This window comes from Lagenorhynchus albirostris, chromosome 8 (genome assembly GCF_949774975.1).
Source record: "Lagenorhynchus albirostris chromosome 8, mLagAlb1.1, whole genome shotgun sequence".
NCBI lineage: Eukaryota > Metazoa > Chordata > Mammalia > Artiodactyla > Delphinidae > Lagenorhynchus > Lagenorhynchus albirostris.
Window position 1 is genome coordinate 8321603 of NC_083102.1, and position 20225 is coordinate 8341827.

At 38.3% G+C, this 20225-nt stretch overlaps 1 protein-coding gene across 1 annotated transcript in view; it reads right to left on the reverse strand.

Annotated features, from left to right (window-relative positions):
- Window positions 1–20225, reverse strand: part of CNTNAP2 (contactin associated protein 2) — a 1428051-nt gene that overhangs the window by 870473 nt on the left and 537353 nt on the right. Inside the window, exon 10 of the mRNA XM_060157549.1 lies at window positions 12204–12375. Coding sequence (XP_060013532.1) covers window positions 12204–12375 — 172 coding nt within the window. The remainder of the gene's footprint in view (window positions 1–12203; window positions 12376–20225) is intronic.

The following is a 20225-nucleotide window of genomic DNA, read 5'->3' on the forward strand; positions in this document are numbered from 1 at the left end:
CCTCAATGCATAAGGCAAATGCTAACAGCCATAAAAGGGGAAATCGACAGTAACACAATAATAGTAGGGGATTTTTAACACCCCACCTTTCACCAATGGACAGATCTTCCAGAATGAAAATAAAAAAATAAAACACAAGCTTTAAATGACACATTAAAGAAGATGGACATAACTGATATTTATACGACAGTCCATCCAAAAACAACAGAATACACTTTCTTCACAAATGCTCATGGAACATTCCCCAGGATGGATCATATCTTGGGTCACAAATCAAGCCTTGGTAAATTTAAGATAATTGAAATCATATCACATATCTTCTCCAACCACAACACTATGAGACTAGATATCAATTACAGGAAAAAAACTGTAAAAAATACAACACATGGAGGCTAAAAAATACACTACTAAATAACCAAAAGATGACTGAAGGAATCAAAGAGGAAATCAAAAACTACCTAGAAATAAAAGACAAAGAAAACACGACGACCCAAAACCTATGGGATGCAGCAAAAGCAGTTCTAAGAGGTAAGTTTATAGCAATACAATCCTACCTCAAGAAACAAGAAAAATCTCAAATAAACAACCGTGACCGTACACCTAAAGCAATTAGAGAAAGAAGAACAAAAAACACCCCAAAGTTAGCAAAAGGAAAGAAATCATAAAGATCAGATCAGAAATAAATAAAAAAGAAATGAAGGAAACGATAGCAAAGATCAATAAAACTAAAAGCTGGTTCTTTGAGAAGATAAAATTGATAAACCATTAGCCGGACTCATCAAGAAAAAAAGGGAGAAGACTCAAGTCAACAGAATTAGAAATGAAAAAGGAGAAGTAACAACTGACACTGCAGAAATACAAAGGATCATGAGAGATTACTACAAGCAACTCTATGCCAATAAAAAGGACAATCTGGAAGAAATGAACAAATTCTTAGAAATGCACAACCTTCCGAGACTGAACCAGGAAGAAATAGAAAATATGAACAGACCAATCACAAGCTCTGAAATTGAAACTGTGATTAAAAATCTTCCAACAAACAAAAGCCCAGAACCAGATGGATTCACAGGCACATTCTGTCAAACATTTAAAGAAGATCTAACACGTATCCTTCTCAAACTCTTCCAAAATATAGCAGAGGGAGGAACACTCCCAAACTCATTCTATGAGGCCACCATCACCCTGACACCAAAACCAGAAAAAGTCGTCACAAAAAAAGAAAACTACAGGCCAATATCACTGATGAACATATATGCAAAACTCCTCAACAAAATACTAGCAAGCAGAATCCAACAGCACATTAAAAGGATCATACACCATGATCAATTGGGATTTATCCCAGGAATGCAAGGATTCTTCAATATACGCAAATCAATCAATGTGATACAACATATTAACAAATTGAAGCATAAAAACCACATGATCATCTCAGTAGATTCAGATAGAGCTTTTGACAAAATTCAACACCCATTTATGATAAAAACTCTCCAGAAAGTAGGCATAGCAGGAACTTACCTCAACATAGTAAAGGCCATATATGACAAACCCATAGCCAACATCACTCTCAATGGTGAAAAACTGAAACTATTTCCACTAAGATCAGGAACAAGACAAGGTTGCCCACTCTCACCACTATTATTCAACATAGTTTTGGAAGTTTTAGCCACAGCAATCAGAGAAGAAAAGAAATAAAAGGAATCCAAATTGGAAAAGAAGTAAAGCTGTCCCTGTTTGCAGATGACATGATATTATCCACAGAGAATACTAAAGATACTACCAGGAAACTACTAGAGCTAGTCAATGAATTTGCTAAAGTAGCAGGATACAAAATTAATGCACAGAAATCTCTTGCATTCCTATATGACTAAACTACCCAAAGCAACCTACAGATTCAGTGCAATCCCTATCAAACTACCAATGGTATTTTTCACAGAACTGGAACAAAAAATTGCACAATTTGTAATGGAAACACAAAAGACCTCGAATAGCCAAAGCAATCTGGAGAAAGAAAAATGGAGCTGGAGGAATCAGGCTCTCTGACTTCAGACTATACTGCAAAGCTATAGTAATCAAGATAGTATGTAACTGGCATGAAAACAGAAATGTAGATCAATGGAACAGGACAGAATGCCCACAGATAAACCCACACACCTATAGGTAACTAATCCATGACAAAGGAGGCAAGACTATACAATGGAGAAAAGACAGCCTTTTCAATAAATGGTGCTGGGAAAACTGGACACCTACATGTAAAAGAATGAAATTAGAACAGCCCCTAACACCATACACAAAAATAAACTCAAAAGGGATTAAAGACCTAAATATAAGGCCAGACACTATCAAACTCTTAGAGGAAAACACAGGCAGAACACTCTATGACATAAATCACATCAAGATCCTTTCTGACCCACCTCCTAGAGAAATGGAAATAAAAACAAAAATAAACAAATGGGACCTAATGAAACTTAAAAGCTTTTGCACAGCAAAGGAAACCATAAAGAAGATGAAAAGACAACCCTCAGAATGGGAGAAAATATTTTCAAATGAAGCAACTGACAAAGGATTAATCTCCAAAATACACAAGCAGCTCATGCAGCTAAATATCAAAAAAACAAACAACCCAATCCCTAAATGGGCTGAAGACCTAAATAGACATTTCTCCAAAGAAGATATACAGATTGCCAACAAACACATGAAAGGATGCTCAACATCATTAATCATTAGAGAAATGCAAATCAAAACTGCAATGAGATATCACCTCACACTGGTCAGAATGGCCATCATCAAAAGCTCTAGACACAATAAATGCTGGAGAGGGTGTGGAGAAAAGGGAACATTCTTGCACTGTTGGTGGGGATGTAAATTGATACAGCCACTATGGAGAACAGTATGGAGGTTCCTTTAAAAACTAAAAAGTGAACTACAATATGACCCAGCAATCTCACTACTGGGCATATACCCTGAGAACACCATAATTCAAAAAGAGACATTTAACACAATGTTCATTGCAACTCTATTTACAATAGCCAGGACATGGAAGCAACCTAAGTGTCCATCGACAGATGAATGGAAAAAGAAGATGTGGCACATATATACAATGGAATATTACTCAGCCACAAAAAGAAACAAAACTGAGTTATTTGTAGTGAGGTGGATGGACCTAGAGTCTGTCATACAGCATGAAGTAAGTCAGAAAGAGAAAAACAATATCGTATATTAATCCATATATGTGGAACCTAGAAAAATGGTACAGATGAACCAGTTTGCAGGGCAGAAATAGAGACACAGATGTAGAGAACAAACGTATGGACACTAAGGGGGGAAAGTGGCAGGGGGTGGGGGTGGTGGGATGAATTGGGAGGTTGGGATTGACATGTACACACTAAGATGTATAAAATACATAAGTAATAAGAACCTGCTGTATAAAAAATAAATAAAATGAAATTCAAAAAAATAAAAAGTGAGAGAGTGGCATGGACATATATACACTATCAAATGTAAAACAGATAGCTAGTGGGAAGCAGCTGCACAGTACAGGGAGATCAGCTCAGTGCTTTGTGACCACTTAGAGGGGTGGGATAGGGAGGGTCAGAGGGAGAAGCAAGAGGGAGGGGATATGGGAACATATGTATATGTATAGCTGATTCACTTTGCTATACAGCAGAAACTAACACAACAATGTAAAGCAGATATACTCCAATAAAAATGTTAAAAAAATAATAATTTTGTCACTCTAGTACTTGTACTTAAAAATGAAACCACTTTCAAATCACTTCAGAGAGGCAACTGACTTGAACATGGGTTCACCTGGGTGTGTGATACTTTTACGTTATTGAGCTTATGTTTCTTTTGCTAAGATAGATGACTATGGTTTAAATGTTTACGTATCAACAGGATACTCCTCTCTGGATCCTTCTATAGGAAACCCAATGGCTCTGGCGATGGAGTTAAAGACTAAAGGGGAGTCTGGGTTTAGCTTGGAAGGCCAAGAAAATTTATACAGATATCCATGCTTCTAAAACCAGAAATGAATCAGATCTAGCATGAGGAAACAGGCCTTTCCAGAAATCTACTAATAAATAATTTGATTAAGCTCAAAGAAGGAAAGAACACAGCCATTTGCAATATAAAATGGATGGAATCCCAGATGGGGAGTCAACCGAGATAAGGTGAAGAGACAAAGTAAACATACCAAGAATAAAGAATCACAATATGAACTGTCATATATGAAAATTAAAACTGAATTATGTAACTAGTCTTTTTTTGTTCTTTATTTTGAGCTAGAGATCTGGTTTTAGGACCCTGAATACCTTCTATCCTAAGCTAGAGATCTGGTTTTAGGACCCTGAATACCTTCTATCCCTTCTAGGGGACATGAAAGCTAGCTTCATGCCTGGAAAATTGCTTGCTAGCTCCAGTTCTCAGGGAACGAGTTCCAGCTGACCTGTTCTTGCTCCTTTGAAGTCTGATGGGATCAGAGCCACAATGAAGTCAGAATTGAACAGGCGTGAAGTTCTGAATAATCTGAAGTTTATCTGAGGGACTTTCTGCCTCCTTTACCACTTTTGCGTAATTATCATGACGTGAAAGTAAGATATTCCCGGAAACCTACAGTTTTGTAACAAGAATCTAATGATAGAAGACAAAATGTTTCCCAGTGTAAAAGAAGCACTAGCACAGTTTGACACCAGCCTAAGTGACCACATGAACATCTGTAAAGAAGAATGGAAGGAACCGTCAGCCTGCAAATCTATGAAAAGGTACCAGAGCCACAGGGTGGCAATTTGCAGGCAGCAACATCGAGGTGGAACAGAAAGGAAATCTGGCATAACCAGTGTCACTGCAGAAATACCCGTGTTTGTGAGAAAAGCCTTCCTTTCCCTATAGCGGAAATAATTTTTAGATATTTCAAGTCAAAGTTTTGATTTTATTTATTTTTCTTGTTCAGTGGATCAGTGACATGTTTCACAAGGAGTGGTGGCTGGGAGAGTTCACCTCTGGACACTGGACTGGAACAAAAAGTTAGTAGACATGCAGATTCAATTTTGGGAAGATGGTCTAAAACCCTGGGGCTCTGGGGCTGAAAGAGGTCTGTCTTTGAGAACAAAAGAGAGGAACATAGTATTAGCACAGCATAAGGTCTGATCAATGACCCTCCCCCTCCACTACCTCAGCATTAAAGCTCCAGGAAGAAATGTTCACTGAGTGATCTTTAATAAGTGTTTATTGACTGAATGAATCTCAACAGAGACTCCGAAATCCTCTGGCAGTGGTGGCTTGTGCCTTGCTTTCCGCCTTTGGGTATCTGATTTATAAGAGGCCCCATGTCAGCCTGAGGTGTACGGAGTAGATACAGAGCATGATATGCTGAGTCAGAGGGGGGCCTAAGATAGTTATCTCCACTCCCCACACCCACTCAGCTTGTACACAGTTTGCAAGAGATCTCAAAATCACTGTGTGTCCCTATGGGGGTCTATAGAAGTGCTTGGATGGCTGGTAGACCAGAAAAGGGACTTAGGAGAAGGTCAGTGCCCAGGAGGTACATGGACCTTGAATGACCAACCATCGTGGTTTACCCAGAACTGTGGGGTTTCTCCAGGTGAAGGGTTCTCAATCCTAAAAGCAAGACAGCCCTTGACAAACTGGGACAGGTTACCTTCTTACCCAAATCCCGTCCTTCTTACCCAAATCCCGTCCTTCTTACCCAAATCCCGTCCTTCTTACCCAAATCCCGTCCTTCTTACCCAAATCCCGTCCTTCTTACCCAAATCCCGTCCTTCTTACCCAAATCCCAACCTTCTTACCCAAATCCCAACCTTCTTACCCAAATCCCGTCCTTCTTACCCAAATCCCAACCTTCTTACCCAAATCCCGTCCTTCTTACCCAAATCCCGTCCTTCTTACCCAAATCCCGTCCTTCTTACCCAAATCCCGTCCTTCTTACCCAAATCCCAACCTTCTTACCCAAATCCCAACCTTCTTACCCAAATCCCGTCCTTCTTACCCAAATCCCAACCTTCTTACCCAAATCCCAGCCTTCTTACCCAAATCCCGTCCTTCTTACCCAAATCCCAGCCTTCTTACCCAAATCCCGTCCTTCTTACCCAAATCCCAACCTTCTTACCCAAATCCCAAAACGTGAGCCCAGCAGGAGCCACAGCCAGCAGGAAGAACTGCCAGAGCAGTGGGGAGCCCAGAAGGAACCTGAGTAGAGCACGTGGAGCAACGCCCAATCCTCTGATGATGTTACATAGTTAGCTGGGCCTGACCCAAGGGCTATGCTGGAGGGGTCAAGGAGGACACTTGAAATGGGACAGCAGCGCCGAATGGGAGCTTGACCTCTGACTAAGTTTGAATCCCATATTAACTTATATATATAGTTATTAGGGTACCCGAAGGTATGTGCTCCGATATTTATTTTTTGCTGCTATTGACTGGAACTGGGAGCTTACGAACAAATGAAGATCAACTTTAGAAAAAAATATGTTACATGTATTCATCTCAGGACTGTAAATCTTAAACTTGCTTTTATAAGAAGTCATGACCTCCTTCTGAATTGTTAGTATTAATCTATTTATTCATTGTTCACCTTTCCAGCAGAGTTAGCTTAGTTTTGAAGCACCTCACACTGTATCTATCCAACCCTCATTTAAGTGCTCTTATAAAAAATCATATACTTTCCTTTCAAGGAAAAAAATATAGAACAAACTGGGTAGGTGTTCTTGAAAAGAAAGCACTGAATTAAAAAACCAGAAACCGGGTCTGTGATTATGCATTTCCATCCAAAAATAAAATGAAGACTTAATTACTAACTCAGAAATAGGATCCAGTCCCTTCGCAGTTTCTCAAGGGGTAATTTTGTGGGCTGTACTTAAGCTGGGATGTCTACTCTTCCTTTTCTGCTTTCTGTGCTATCCAGAACATTTACTGGTTTTGTTTCTTAATATATTTACAAGGGAGGTTATAGAAAAGGTATAGAAGATTCTAATTCTAATGAACTACTTTTACCAGGTTTTCTATGAGATGCTAACGATATAAATTTGCTTTGGCCTCTGAACAGCCATTTAGTCCCCAGGTTCCAATCTCTAGGGGACATCACTGGCATGCAACTTAATATATCCTAAAATAAATTCATCATCTTTTGTTTCAAAGCCATTTCCATAATTAGGAATTTTTGTCCTGTGTTCTAGTAAAAAGATGGTATTGGTTTATTTTAGACATGGAAGATGAAAAAAGGACAGATGCTTTCAACTCCAAGAAAAATAATAGTTGACTCACAGTGACTTAAATAAACAAGGATTGCTTTTTTTCCTCACACAAAAAGGAGTGAAGGTGGTTGCTGACTGTGGTTCACTGGAGCTCTGGTTTTCTTGATCATACAGCTCCAGGCATGGTGTCTGCATTTGAACAAGAACAGTGGAGAGTAACAGGGGACCTCTGTATCAGAAAAATAAAAGTTTTCTCAGAACACCTTAGCTGACTTCTGCGTACCTCTCATTAGCCAGGACTGTGTCACATCATCACTGCGGATGACAAAGAAAAAAAAAATCTCTCCCTGGCAGCTAATCTACGAGGGTGATCTTAGGATTGATGTAAGTCACAGATAGCAAAACGGACTTTACTGTTACTCACAAAACAGGAAAAAAATTGCCAAACCAGTCATGAACACCACTTACTTCAGCTCAAAATATTTTAACACCAGCTTCTCCATTCCATGTGACGTGAATCAGAATCATAGACAAACAAACAAGAGCTCTGCAGGGATTCACAAGTTCTACCCTCTACTGCAGCAACTCTCCTAGTTTATAAATTATGACCAGTACCTGCCAGGACCCTCCCAGGACTGACTCAGACCCCCAATACACTTTCCTCACTCCCTTCCTCTCCCCACCTCCCTCTGAGAAGACCCTTGGTTCTCTTTTGGTTCCCACTTGCAGGAGGAAGTAAATAAACCTAACTTTAGTTATAGGAGTGTTTTTGCAGGCTTTTGCCTCTCAGATTTTCACACCCAGAAAGAGGATAGAGAGAAGTGGGTCGAAGACAGGAGTTGAGTCTGGTGCCTGAAGATGTTTGCCACAGGGAACCAACAATGTGAGGGTGCAAAGGAGCAGATAAAAAATGGTACTCATGCAAGGAGAAACAAGGAGATTATCTGCTAGATATCTTACTGTTTACGGAGAATATTCTAGCAACTGAGCATTTGATGAAGTCCTCCTCCCTAAGAGCAGGGTCTCACTCGAAGGGTAAGGCTACAGGCTCCTGACATTGGAAGAGGCTTCCTGCCCACTACTCACCCTCTCCCTTTCCAGTTCTTCTGCTGTTTATGAAATACAGCTGAAGAAACCAGAGGTCCTCAATAGATAAGCACGACGTTTTGTCAGACACAACACCTCATTGTTTAATCTGCAGATGTGTGCTTGTACGATACATGTATCCAACTGCCTTCTTGAAATGTCCACTTAGATGTCCAATAGACCTTTCAACTCCTGCCCAACAGTGAATTCCTGATGTTTTTCTTCCACCCCATGACTAATCTTCTCTACCACTAGCCTTCCCACTGGAGGACATGGTAACTCCTTCCTTCCAGTTGCTGTTACCAAATCATTTCGGTTTATCCTTATAGCTGCTCTTCCTCTCATGCCTCGAAACCAATCCATTAAGAAATCCTACTGACCAACCCTTCTCAGTATATTCAGAATTGACCACATGACACTACCTCTTGCACTAACAGCACCCCAGTCTTAAGCCACCAGCACCTCTCACCTGGATTACTATGACAGGCTCCCAGCTTCTACCTTTTGTCCTCCCACAGCCAGGGTTATCCTTTACAAATGTAAGCTAAAGCATGCCACTGCTCTACTCAGAAACCTGCAATGACTCCCTAGTTCTCTCACAGTAAAAGCCAGATCCTTACAGTTACCTACAGGTCTCCAGGCCCTGGCCTCTAGGATTGCTCTGGCCTCCTCTTATGCGGCTCTGCTCCTCGTCCTTCCAAACTTGCCACCCTGGCCCCTTGTTAACCCTAGATGATACCAGGCAGCCTTGTTGCATTGACTGTTCTCTCAGCCTGTAATGCTCTTTCCCCAAATTGGTGAATTCTATTACTCTTTCAGGTCTTGAACTAATAATTGAGGCTAACTCTGACCAACCTATTTAAACAGCAACTCAACACTCATCTGTTGAAATGCCAGTCCTCCTTGATTTGCTCAACATTTTTTCTTTCTTTTTTTATAGCACTTATTCCTTCTAACTTACTATAGTATTTATTTATCACGTCTGTGCTTCCTCCCCTTCCCCGAGAATGTGAGCTTCGCAGGTGCAAGGATCTTTGTCCGTGTTGTTCAGTGATTTATCCTAAGTGCCTAGAACAGTGTCTGACACCATGGATGCACTCAGAAAGTACTACTGAACAAATAATTCTATCGCTTGGCATGCTTGCTCTTCCTAGATTCAACGCTGTGTTCAGAAAGCAAACAAACAAACAAAACAGGGCACGTGTAAACCCACACCCAGAAAAGAAAAAGAAGTCCAACTCACAGGGTATGTCAGCATGACACACAGCAAGACTCCTTTAGAATCATCTGCCCAAACTATCTCCCTAAGCTCTACTCATAAAATCATTGCAGCTGCTCCTATAATCTCTAAACATTTTATAAAAATCATGCCTGTGATTTCTATTTTTTTACCCTATATTTTCATTTATGCTTTTTAAATTTTTTCAAAAATAGCTCTCAAATCAATCAAGCTGAAATTTGAAAGGATAAAGGAGACAGTGTAGGCTTGCTTAGGGAGAATTTAGGTAGTCTGAAAATAAAATGGTAGAGATCAGGCAGTTGCAAAGTTTCAGTCAGTGAGGGGGAAAAGATCAAACCAGAGAAGAGCCAGGGATGTATCATTAAAATATTATCTGATGGGTCACAGCTATTTGAGGACAGGGTACTCTCATATGCAAAGACACAGATTAAGGGTGAGCTCATCAATGAGCCCCTCAACGGTTTGAATAAGGTGAATACAGCCCTGTATCATACATGCAAAAACACAGCACTTCACAGATTAAGATTCTGAACTGGGCACATTTTGTGTGAATAAAGGAATCTGCTATTTCACACATTGGTAATTAACGTGCAGAAATCATTGCCCTGGTGATCATTTCAAAATATATGTAAATATCAAATCATCACATTGCACACCTGAAACGAATACTATGTTATGTGTCAATTATACCAAAAAAAAGAAGTCATTGTCCTCAAAAAGTAAGACAAGCAGAAAACGTATTCAATAGTGGCTTTAGGAAGTTTGTGATGCATCAGAGGTGACTACTTCCCTGTAGTCACTCTTCTGGGTTATCACCCTGGAGGATAAGAAAGACATATTCCTTGTTCTGTCAGCTACAGGATACTTGGCAACATAGACAGTTGCATGACGCCATTTTGGCAAAAAACTGTTTTGTATATTTCTCTACCTGCCAAAAATTGAAATTTGCAACCCCTATTCTACATCGTCTCTTGTGTTGTTCTCCTTACCAGGAGTGCCTGGTTCGTTTACCAAAATCTTCTTCTGGAGATATTTTAACTCCTAATCTCGCCATGGGGGTAAAACAGTAAAATCTCAACAGCTCATCCACACTTCTCTGGTAGCAAACAATTTAAATTTAATGCCCAGGAAACACGCTGTTTGAAGTGAAATAGCAACATCACCATAAAATCTAGCAGTTTATGAAAGCTGGATGAACTAACTTGGGTATTATTGACAGAAATTATTGTATCATTAAAGTTACTGACATGGAAAATGAACAAGGTACTAAAATGACTCAATATACTGTCTATTACTAAGAAGGAAAGTCTTCCTGTATGGAAAACCATTATTAAAATTTATGAATACACATCTAATATCAGAATATATTATCTTAAAACATTCATCTCTCAGTTTTTGTGATTACTGCCACCACTTGCTTTAGGCAGAAGTAACAGCTATTACATTATTGATGGTTCAAAAATTAGTATATTTTTATTAAAATTGTTTGCTGTTCTGTTTAAATATAAACTGTTTAGACTATCAGGACCCATATCTGCGTATATGTAATAAAAATAAGCACTATGTTATGTTTTATTATAAACATATTAAAGTTTTAAAAAGGTACATTCTACAGACATCATAAACTGTAATTTACCATTCATGTGAATACTACTTTATTAAGATTATATGGAAGCAAGCTTATTTCATAATGGATGATTTTTGTATATTTTTAAGATTCATTATATGTCTTTGGATGACTTCCCCAAGGATCCCCTCTTAAATGAACTAAGATTATTAGAGACTTAAGGTCTGTACTTTACTGGGGGCTGGCTGAGACTTCTAGAACTTTTATCTTCAAAATATAAAATTAATAAAACTCTTTTCAGAATAACATAGCCCTCTCATAAAAGATCTGAAAATAGGACAGAATATCACCTAAATTCACTGGGTTAAATTCAACTCAAAATTAGATGTAGTTTGTTTGTGGGCAAAACATCTCAAAATGAAATTTTTTCATGTTGGAACGAAAGGCACTTTTTAGAAGTATGTTAAGGTAGTATATGTAATGCTGTCATAATATTTCATATAAAGGTTGTATCTTTCCACCATGTGAGAGGTCAACTAAGTTTTTACAAAAAGTTTCTCCCCAGATTTGCAAAAACTGACGAAGATGAGATCTTGTAATAATATTTCAGTATGTCTGTTTTGTAAGCAGACTCAACTACATTAAATATTCTACTTCAGTAAATCCCCATACTGCCTGCCAACACATTTTAATGTTTCTTTTCCTTCAGGAGGGGCCTTTAGAGGGAACCATATACTGAGGATGAGTAATGACCAAGACAAGAAGAAGAGGGACATTTCTGCTGTGGGCATCAGAAGCAAAACTAAAAATAAACTAAGTTCCTTTTCCAGCTGTTGCTTGCAAAACTACATGCATAATGCTCACATTCACCAAGGGAGGCTGAATGGGTTAATGTGACATCACATATTGTTCTGTCATATATAACCATGTCCTGATATAAACATCACTGCTAACATCACAAACAAAAGCCACAGGCACGGCAAGTGGCTCCTGTCTCCTTACCCCTTACAGGGTTGTGTGTTCGGGTGTTTCACTTGTCCTACAACAAAAACATGAATTCTGAAAATCTGAACAATTCGAGGAAGGATGAAAGGCCGTTTACCTGTCTATGATGGCACACATATCAATGCTGACATTCGCAAAACTTCCTGGCCTCCTTTGTGCCACTTCGTATAAATTTACAAGTTGATCATCCACTTGAATGAGCTGCATGCATCCTTGGAATGAAGGCTGAAGGACAGAGTGACTTGAGTTATTCATCTGGTTCCGGTAACCTGTGAGAGAGAAAAAAATGGGAATGTTGAATTCTGTGTCCAGCATGCTTCACTAAAATTCCTCTGGGTGTTTTCCCTGACCACAGCCATCGTATCCAACTACTGTGTTTCACTGATCCTTGCTGTTGTACTCAGTGTGGAAGAATGAAGTCTTTTGAGAAAACAGTATTATTTCAGGGGAAGCTGTTAAGGGTTGAACCTAGGCAAATGTTTGTCTCTGGTCTATGTCTATGAAGCATCCTTCATATTTTCTCTTTTGACACCTTCTTTTTCAGTCTGTCACATCTCTGTCCATCTGCTCACGGCTATACTTCTTCATGTGACCCTGTCTTCAGAGATCAGGATGTAAAATTTTAGACCTTTCCCAACTATCCAAGCTCCTTCCTTTTATGTCTTTAATATTTACTGTTATTTTCTTAATTCCTCAGAGGTCTGTTATTCGGATGTCAAGAAGCTAAACTTACTATTATCAACTAAGGTGGGTTTCTTTTATAGATTAATATCTAATTCAATCCAAAGAGACATTTGCATTGCAAATGATTTCCCAATTTATAAAACCCAAAGAAACATAAAGAGATAAATTTAGGCGTAAGGGTCAGCCACATTGCTCTGAATATTCATCTCATATAAGGTACCTAAAATGGTATATGTAGCATAAGTGATAAGAAGTGAAACTAAAAGCTTAAAAGAATGAATAACAAAACAAAAAAAGAAAGTTTCTATTAGGGTTAGCAACTACTGGTTCTATTACAGAGTAGGATATACATATACTAAGGTTGAGATCAGATAATTTAAAAAATTTTATTGCAAAGTAACTTTAAAATAGCACCACAAATAAACTTCCTTTATGCCTCTCAATAGAAAAAATCATAATTCATATTATGCATAGAAAATCTGCAGGCCATATGGAATAACATTTCTTGATCACATTAAATATCTCCACAAAGTCCCCCAAATGAACTTCACCTATCAGAGCAAATTTAAACTGTAGTAATTTGTCTGCTTAAAAATCGTAAGTTATTCACACATTCTTTTCAATCTAATATTATATCTATAGCAAAAAAACAATTTATACAAAATGGGTTGGTATCAGGATGTGCCATTAATTGGATAAAAGGGAATTTTCAATAAAAACATTGTCCAAAAGATGACCATTAAGTGATTTTTTATTTTATTTAAAATATTTATTTATTTTATTTTATTTATTTATTTTCGCTGCACCGGGTCTTAGTTGTGGCATGCAGGATCTCAACTTGCGGCATGTGGGCTTCTTAGTTGTGGCATGCGAACTCTTAGTTGTAGCATGCATACGGGATCTAGTTTCCCCACCAGGGAGCAAACTCGGGCCCCCTGCATTGGGAGCGCGGAGTCCTACCCACTGGACCACCGAGTACGGAGTCCTACCCACTGGACCACCAGGGAAGTCCCCATTAAGTGATTTTTTTTTAAATGTCCTATTCTGTTTGACTAGTAATAGTAGTTTAGAACAATAGAAATCTCCTTCTCCCTTTATTAATGGGTTACAATAATTAAAATCTAATAATTATCAATTGAATCCTTTTTAAGGATTAATCACAGAAGTGTATACAATCATTTTCCATCAACATAGTAATATGTAAAAATATGATTATACTTAATTTCTTGGCTTAAAAATAAATAAGGCTCTATTTCAATGTCAAACATATGGCTTTTTTTTTTCTTTTCTCTTTTCTGAGTCACTTTTTTTTTTTTTTTTCATTTGCATTGACTTAATCCTCTCAGAAAATTGCTGATCTTAGCTAAGTGGTCTATTTAGACTAGCTATATGCATACATATGATTTTCACTCTGTCTAATCAAGATAAAATTGAATGGAGTTTAATGTCTAAACTTAGCAAAGAGAAAACATCCAGCTGTAACTTTACTGACTATTCTTAACATGACAATCATATGATTCTGTTTTTTGAATACTTGGGAGTCTCTAAATATCCACACTTGCTTTGAAGTATTCCAAAATGGGGACATCTATTGTGAGAACAAGACCTTCTCAGAAGCAAGGCAGCTGCATAACACACAGATCACTATCAAATGGGTATAGTTAAGTTCATAAAACAAGACTTCATCAGTCACTCATAACAATGTTGTTTGGCCCTGATGAATTCTGGAGTTTGAAATTGTCAATTCCTTTCATTTTCTACACGGGATACATTCTAGGAGAAGATAATTATAGTACAAACTACTACATGTCCATTATAATGTAGCCATGGAGCCTCATGGCTCATGAAGAGGCTGTCAGTAATGACTGAAAGGAAGGTGAGGAAGCAATATTACTGGAAATGGAAGAAAACTGGATCATTGCTGTGTTGCAGTGGAAAGTTTAGCAAAACTGTGATAATGTGGAAAGGAAAACACTGTACTTAATGAACTGCATAACCTAGCTAAGGACATTTCCACACAGAGTACTCTGGCGTCTTCTCTTTGTTTATAGTAAAAGGGAAAAAGAAGAGAGAAAAACTAAAGACAAACTGCTAAATATAAGGAAGCCAGGTCTTGATGGATTTGAAAATAAAATATTTTCTTAATTTCAGTCTCTCCAGATGTTGAACGCAAAAAAATTAAGAAATCACTTCATGGCAAATTTCTACTACCAGGAAAACATGATCTAAAGATGATAATGAGGTGTGGCTATAAAATCCATATTAAGACCTCAGAAATATCTTAGATGGTGCCTCCAAGAACCATTCATTCAGACAAATTAACTTCTAGCCAGCTTACCGGTATGTCTCACAGAGCCTCTGAGTTAAACAATAATGGTTCTAATAATCTTATGGACATTTTCCCCTCAGCATGTCAGCGGAAGCCCAATGTGAAAAAGAGCTTATCTTTATGAAAGTGTGGATATGGCTTTTGTTTAATGAAGTAAAGCTAAACAGCATTCATAGGAAGCCTACATATTTTTAAGAGAACTGTACTAGTAGAATGTTGACCACTCCCTTATAGTTAGCAATGGGTTAAAGATGTTGAGTCTCTGGTACTGAAATTCCGGGTGCTCTAACACCCTCCTACGCTTGAAATGGAGGACAGCATATTATTATTTATTTCTGTTATTGTTCCCTGTATGTACAAATATAATTTCAGTAAAAAATCTTAGTGTAATAGTGTCTGTGATACTTTCAGTGACTAAAGCTTAGGATTTAACCTACTTAGTAGATTAACAGCAGGACTGACTGGAGAAAAAAATTTGCAGCTGGGATTTTGAGGGTCAGAAATGAATAGATATAAAATGGATAGAGGGTTAAACTCAACTAAAATTTGCCAAGTTATAAAAATTAAAAACAGGAAAAAAGTAAACTTTTACTTGTTTTGGCTTAGACCTTTAAATTTATTATATCTATGAATTTGAAATAAAAAATACAATGTCTATACATGGGTTGTAGTTACTGGTGATCTGACGATATGTTGTAATACCCACAGTGAATTGTAATTGTGTCATTCTCAATTGCATCTATCAGTGAACTGGGTCATTGTAATTATGTTACCTTACTGGCATGTTTGAGATTTCCATTTCAAGACTTGGCATATAAAAACTTTATCCTGATTTGAAGTCCTTTCAGCATTTAGTTATTCTTGTTGACAAAAGAAACACATGCGTTTTCAAGGTTTTAAAATTTTAACTCAGATATACGTTAGTGAAAAGCATGCTGGTATTTGTTTTGACATTAAAATGCCAATCTAAGTTGTTGTAAATTATATGGTAACTTGATGGGACAAGAAAAGCAAACAACAGGCAACAGGGCTGCATATTTTACATGTCTAAAACTACATGCATACAAGATGTCTCTATTTATACTTATTTTAAAGTTGGGAAGTTTAGGAGGTTAGAAAGGCTGGTAGAATGCTGTAAAGATGCTAAAAACCATTTAGGCTTTTCCTTTTAAAATAACCTTGGAATATTGTGCAAAGCGTCTACTAATATCTGTTTACCAAATCTTCCTAAAGAATTCACCCTGGTGGGGTTGGGCCCAAGCAAGCAGTGTGTTAGAGTGAGCCAGGAGTGAGCCCAGTGGTGCTTGGTGCCTGCAGTAAGGACAGCCAAGCACATGCCCATCTGGCACGGCTCGGAGACTGACTACTATACAGGTTGATTGAGCAAATAAATAAATAGACTGACGATAGTGCGAGCCAGGTTCACGTTGTCAGGAAAGGAGGGTGCAAATGAAAAGAGGGAGATCTTGAATGGATCCTATGGGTTTGGATTGGAATTTAATCTATAAGTGTGCACTTGTGGTTTTCAGTATATACATATAGAAATAAATCTAGATGGAATTGTGTATATACTCAATATACAGGTGGTTTCTACCACCCACTGAAGATGGTCCAGAGAAGGATTATACCCAGAAGAAATGAGTCCCTTTACAGTTCAGATCTTAGTTTCTCTACTGAATAAAAACAGGACTCTTTGGAGAAAGGCTGATCCTAGAGCTGGGTCACAGAAAGCACAATATGAGCCTGGAACATTTTGCTGCCCAGGAAAGTAAATAAGTGCTCAAGGAACGATGGTGTCATGTCAGAATGACATAGGGGCCAGTCTTAAGAGGGCTCCTACTGCTCCTATCTGGACAATTTTAAAACAAAATAAATAATTTGAGCATCAGAAAGATACTTTGAGTATCAAAAGAAAGGAAGGAAGGAAGGGAGGGAGGGAGGGAGGGAGGAGGGAAATAAGAGCAAAAGGAAATAATTTATAGATATATTTCATCGAATAACAGGAATCCATGAGTCCACCTGCATAAAAATGAATAAACAGGAGAATAGAAATATCTTCCTGTGATAACTAACAAATGTAAAAAGCATGTTGGAATTAGAAAGGTACAATCTGGCAACCATCATAGTAGTAATTAATCCAGGCAAGAAATATTAACTGATGCTCGAGTGAGTGGGTGAAATTTGGATGATGAACAGTCTCAAAGTGTCTCCCTATGAATATATTCACTAATTTCAAAGGGGAAAGTAGTCATTTTACAGCAAAGAAGCCTGGCAGACATCTTTGTAATCAAATGATCAAAGTTATCACCACCAGTAACAGGACCCACTGACACTGGGACACCTGATAGGTTGCAATGAGAAGAATGCAATGACTCCTGGTGGTACTCCTGCCCAAGACACATATCCTAGGTCCAACCATGAGAGAACATCAGACAGACTCAAACTGAGAGGATCTTCAGGAATGATAAGGTTGTGAAAGCCAACAAACAGCTGAGACTCTGATCTCAATCAGCAGAGACTGGAGAGGCAGGAAAACAGGGTGTAACATGTGATCCCAGACTGGGTCTTTTACTGTAAAGGACGTTACTGGACAAGTGACAAAACTTGAATGAGTTCTCTGAGTGAAAGTTATACTGGTGGCTTTTGAACTGTTCTTGAAAACTTTTTTTTCACATTTTAAATTGTTTGAGAATAAAAACTAATTTTAAAAAGATTATGATCCATTTGACATGAGATGGTGCTTGATGCTAAACATGCCATTCGAGAACCTTATTTTGGATTAAATTATTTCCCAATAAAAGGAAATTATCCTGTCTCCATTTCCCCATGTCCCACTCTATTCCACTTTAATCTGCTTTCAGTACCCATGAATTGTCAATTAAATTGCTCTTCCTAATTTCAGTGGTCATTTTCAGGTAACCAAAGGACATCTTTTACCCTTTAGCTAGACCTCCCGGTGGGATTTAACACTTGATCCTCATTTTATGTTCTATGTTACCAGGCCAGGGTGACTTTTGTGGCCTTAAAAGACTGAATATTCCGAATCCTGCCCACATTCCAATTTCAATTCATATCCCTCTTAGCCAGATTTTTAGATCTAGGGAGTTCCTAAACCCTAAAAATATTAGGACACATGCAAACACTCAAATCCCCTTCCAAGATTTAAAAATTAAAACAATATTAGTTAAACCATTAAATAAGTATAAGAAAATTCTACAAAAGATTATTTTCCCTCAGTATATATTTTATGCTTCAAATAAATTTGTCACATTTAAAAATGGTTCTGTTATGGGCTTCCCTGGTGGCGCAGTGGTTGAGAGTCCACCTGCCGATGCAGGGGACACGGTTTGTGCCCCGGTCCAGGAAGATCCCACATGCCGCGGAGCAACTAAGCCCGCGAACCACAACTACTGAGCCCGTGTGCCACAACTACTGAGCCCGTGTGCCACAACTACTGAAGCCTGCGCACCTAGAGTCCGTGCTCCGCAACGAGAGAAGCCACCGCAATGAGAAGCCTGCACACCTCAACGGAGACCCAATGCAGCCAGAAATGAATAAAAATAAAATAAATAAATTTATAAAAAAGCAAAACAAAACAAAAAAACGGACTCCTGGGCTTCCCTGGTGGCGCAGTGGTTGAAAGTCCGCCTGCCGATGCAGGGAACACGGGTTCGTGCCCCAGTCCGGGAAGATCCCACATGCCGTGGAGCGGCTGGGCTCATGAGCCATGGCCGCTGAGCCTGCGCGTCTGGAGCCTGTGCTCCGCAACGGGAGAGGCCACAACAGTGAGAGTCCACAGCAGTGAGAGGCCCATGTACCGCAAAAAAAAAAAAAAAAAAAAAAAATGGTTCTGTTGTATTTTGGGGTGACTACTAGCTCCCAAATTAAATGCTTTAAGATGTCTATTCCTACCCCCCTCAAAAAAATCTGAATCACTTTGATGTACAACTGAAACTGACACAACTATACTTCAGTTAAAAAAAAGTGCCTATTCTTGCTCACTATGCTTCAGTCACCCCCATTCTCTTGCCTGTGCTCTAGGAAAACCAAGACCTTTCTGCCTGGAATTTTCTTCCCACTTGCAGTTTTCATGGCTGACTTACGATTCAGGTCAGCTCGAATATCACCTTCTGAGAGGGGGCCTTCCAAGACCACTCTACTTAAAATTATTCTATCCATTTTCTCATTCCAGTTCCTCAGCTACTTATTTCTTGTCATAGAATTTGTCACAATTTATAATTATCTGGATTGGTTTATTTACTTACACGTGTGTGTGTTTCTGAATGTGTTTTTCTCCCCTTTAGTATAATAGTTTCATGACAGCAATTGTATTGTCTTATTTCTCTATGAATTAAAAAAAAACATATTTGTTGAGAAAAACACACATAGCATAAAATTTACCAATCTATTTACATTAGAACAATCCATAGGATATAAGGGAGATATTCAAGATACAAAGTGTCTATTATAAAGTTTGGAAATAAATTATTTTTCAACAGATTGAAGCTCTCCTTTATAACATAATATAATCTCCATTTTTCGGGCTTTATTGACCCCTCTGTATTTGTTAGGTGAATGATCAAGTGGGTGAATATGTTTGCATTTTTATCCTGGAATGAGGTGATATCTAACCTTGCATCTGCACTTCCTTCAGGACTCTGTTTCAGTTACCTTATCAGAGAGGCCTTCTCTGATCACCAGTTAAATAACATTCCCCCACCCCCTTGATGCTCTATCCCCCTTATCTGATTCATTTTTCATAAGTCTTATCACCACATTATATATTTTTGTTTACTGTTTTTTCTCCTTTTACTGGAATGTACCCTCCATGAGACTTTGACTCCTAGATCTCTTACATAGTAGGGGCTCAAACATTGTCTACTGAATGAACAAAAAGCCACTGAAGAATTTTGAGCAAGGAAATAACTTAATCAATTTGTATTATGTTATTTTCTCTCTGGTGGAGATAGGAATAAGCTGGTAGAAGGAAAACAGGAGATAAGGATTGTTTTACAAAAGAGTCATTGGATAAATTACAAATTCTTATCTAAACTATGTCAATAAAGCTGATGTAGAGGGAATGGATGAAAAATATTTCATAGGAAG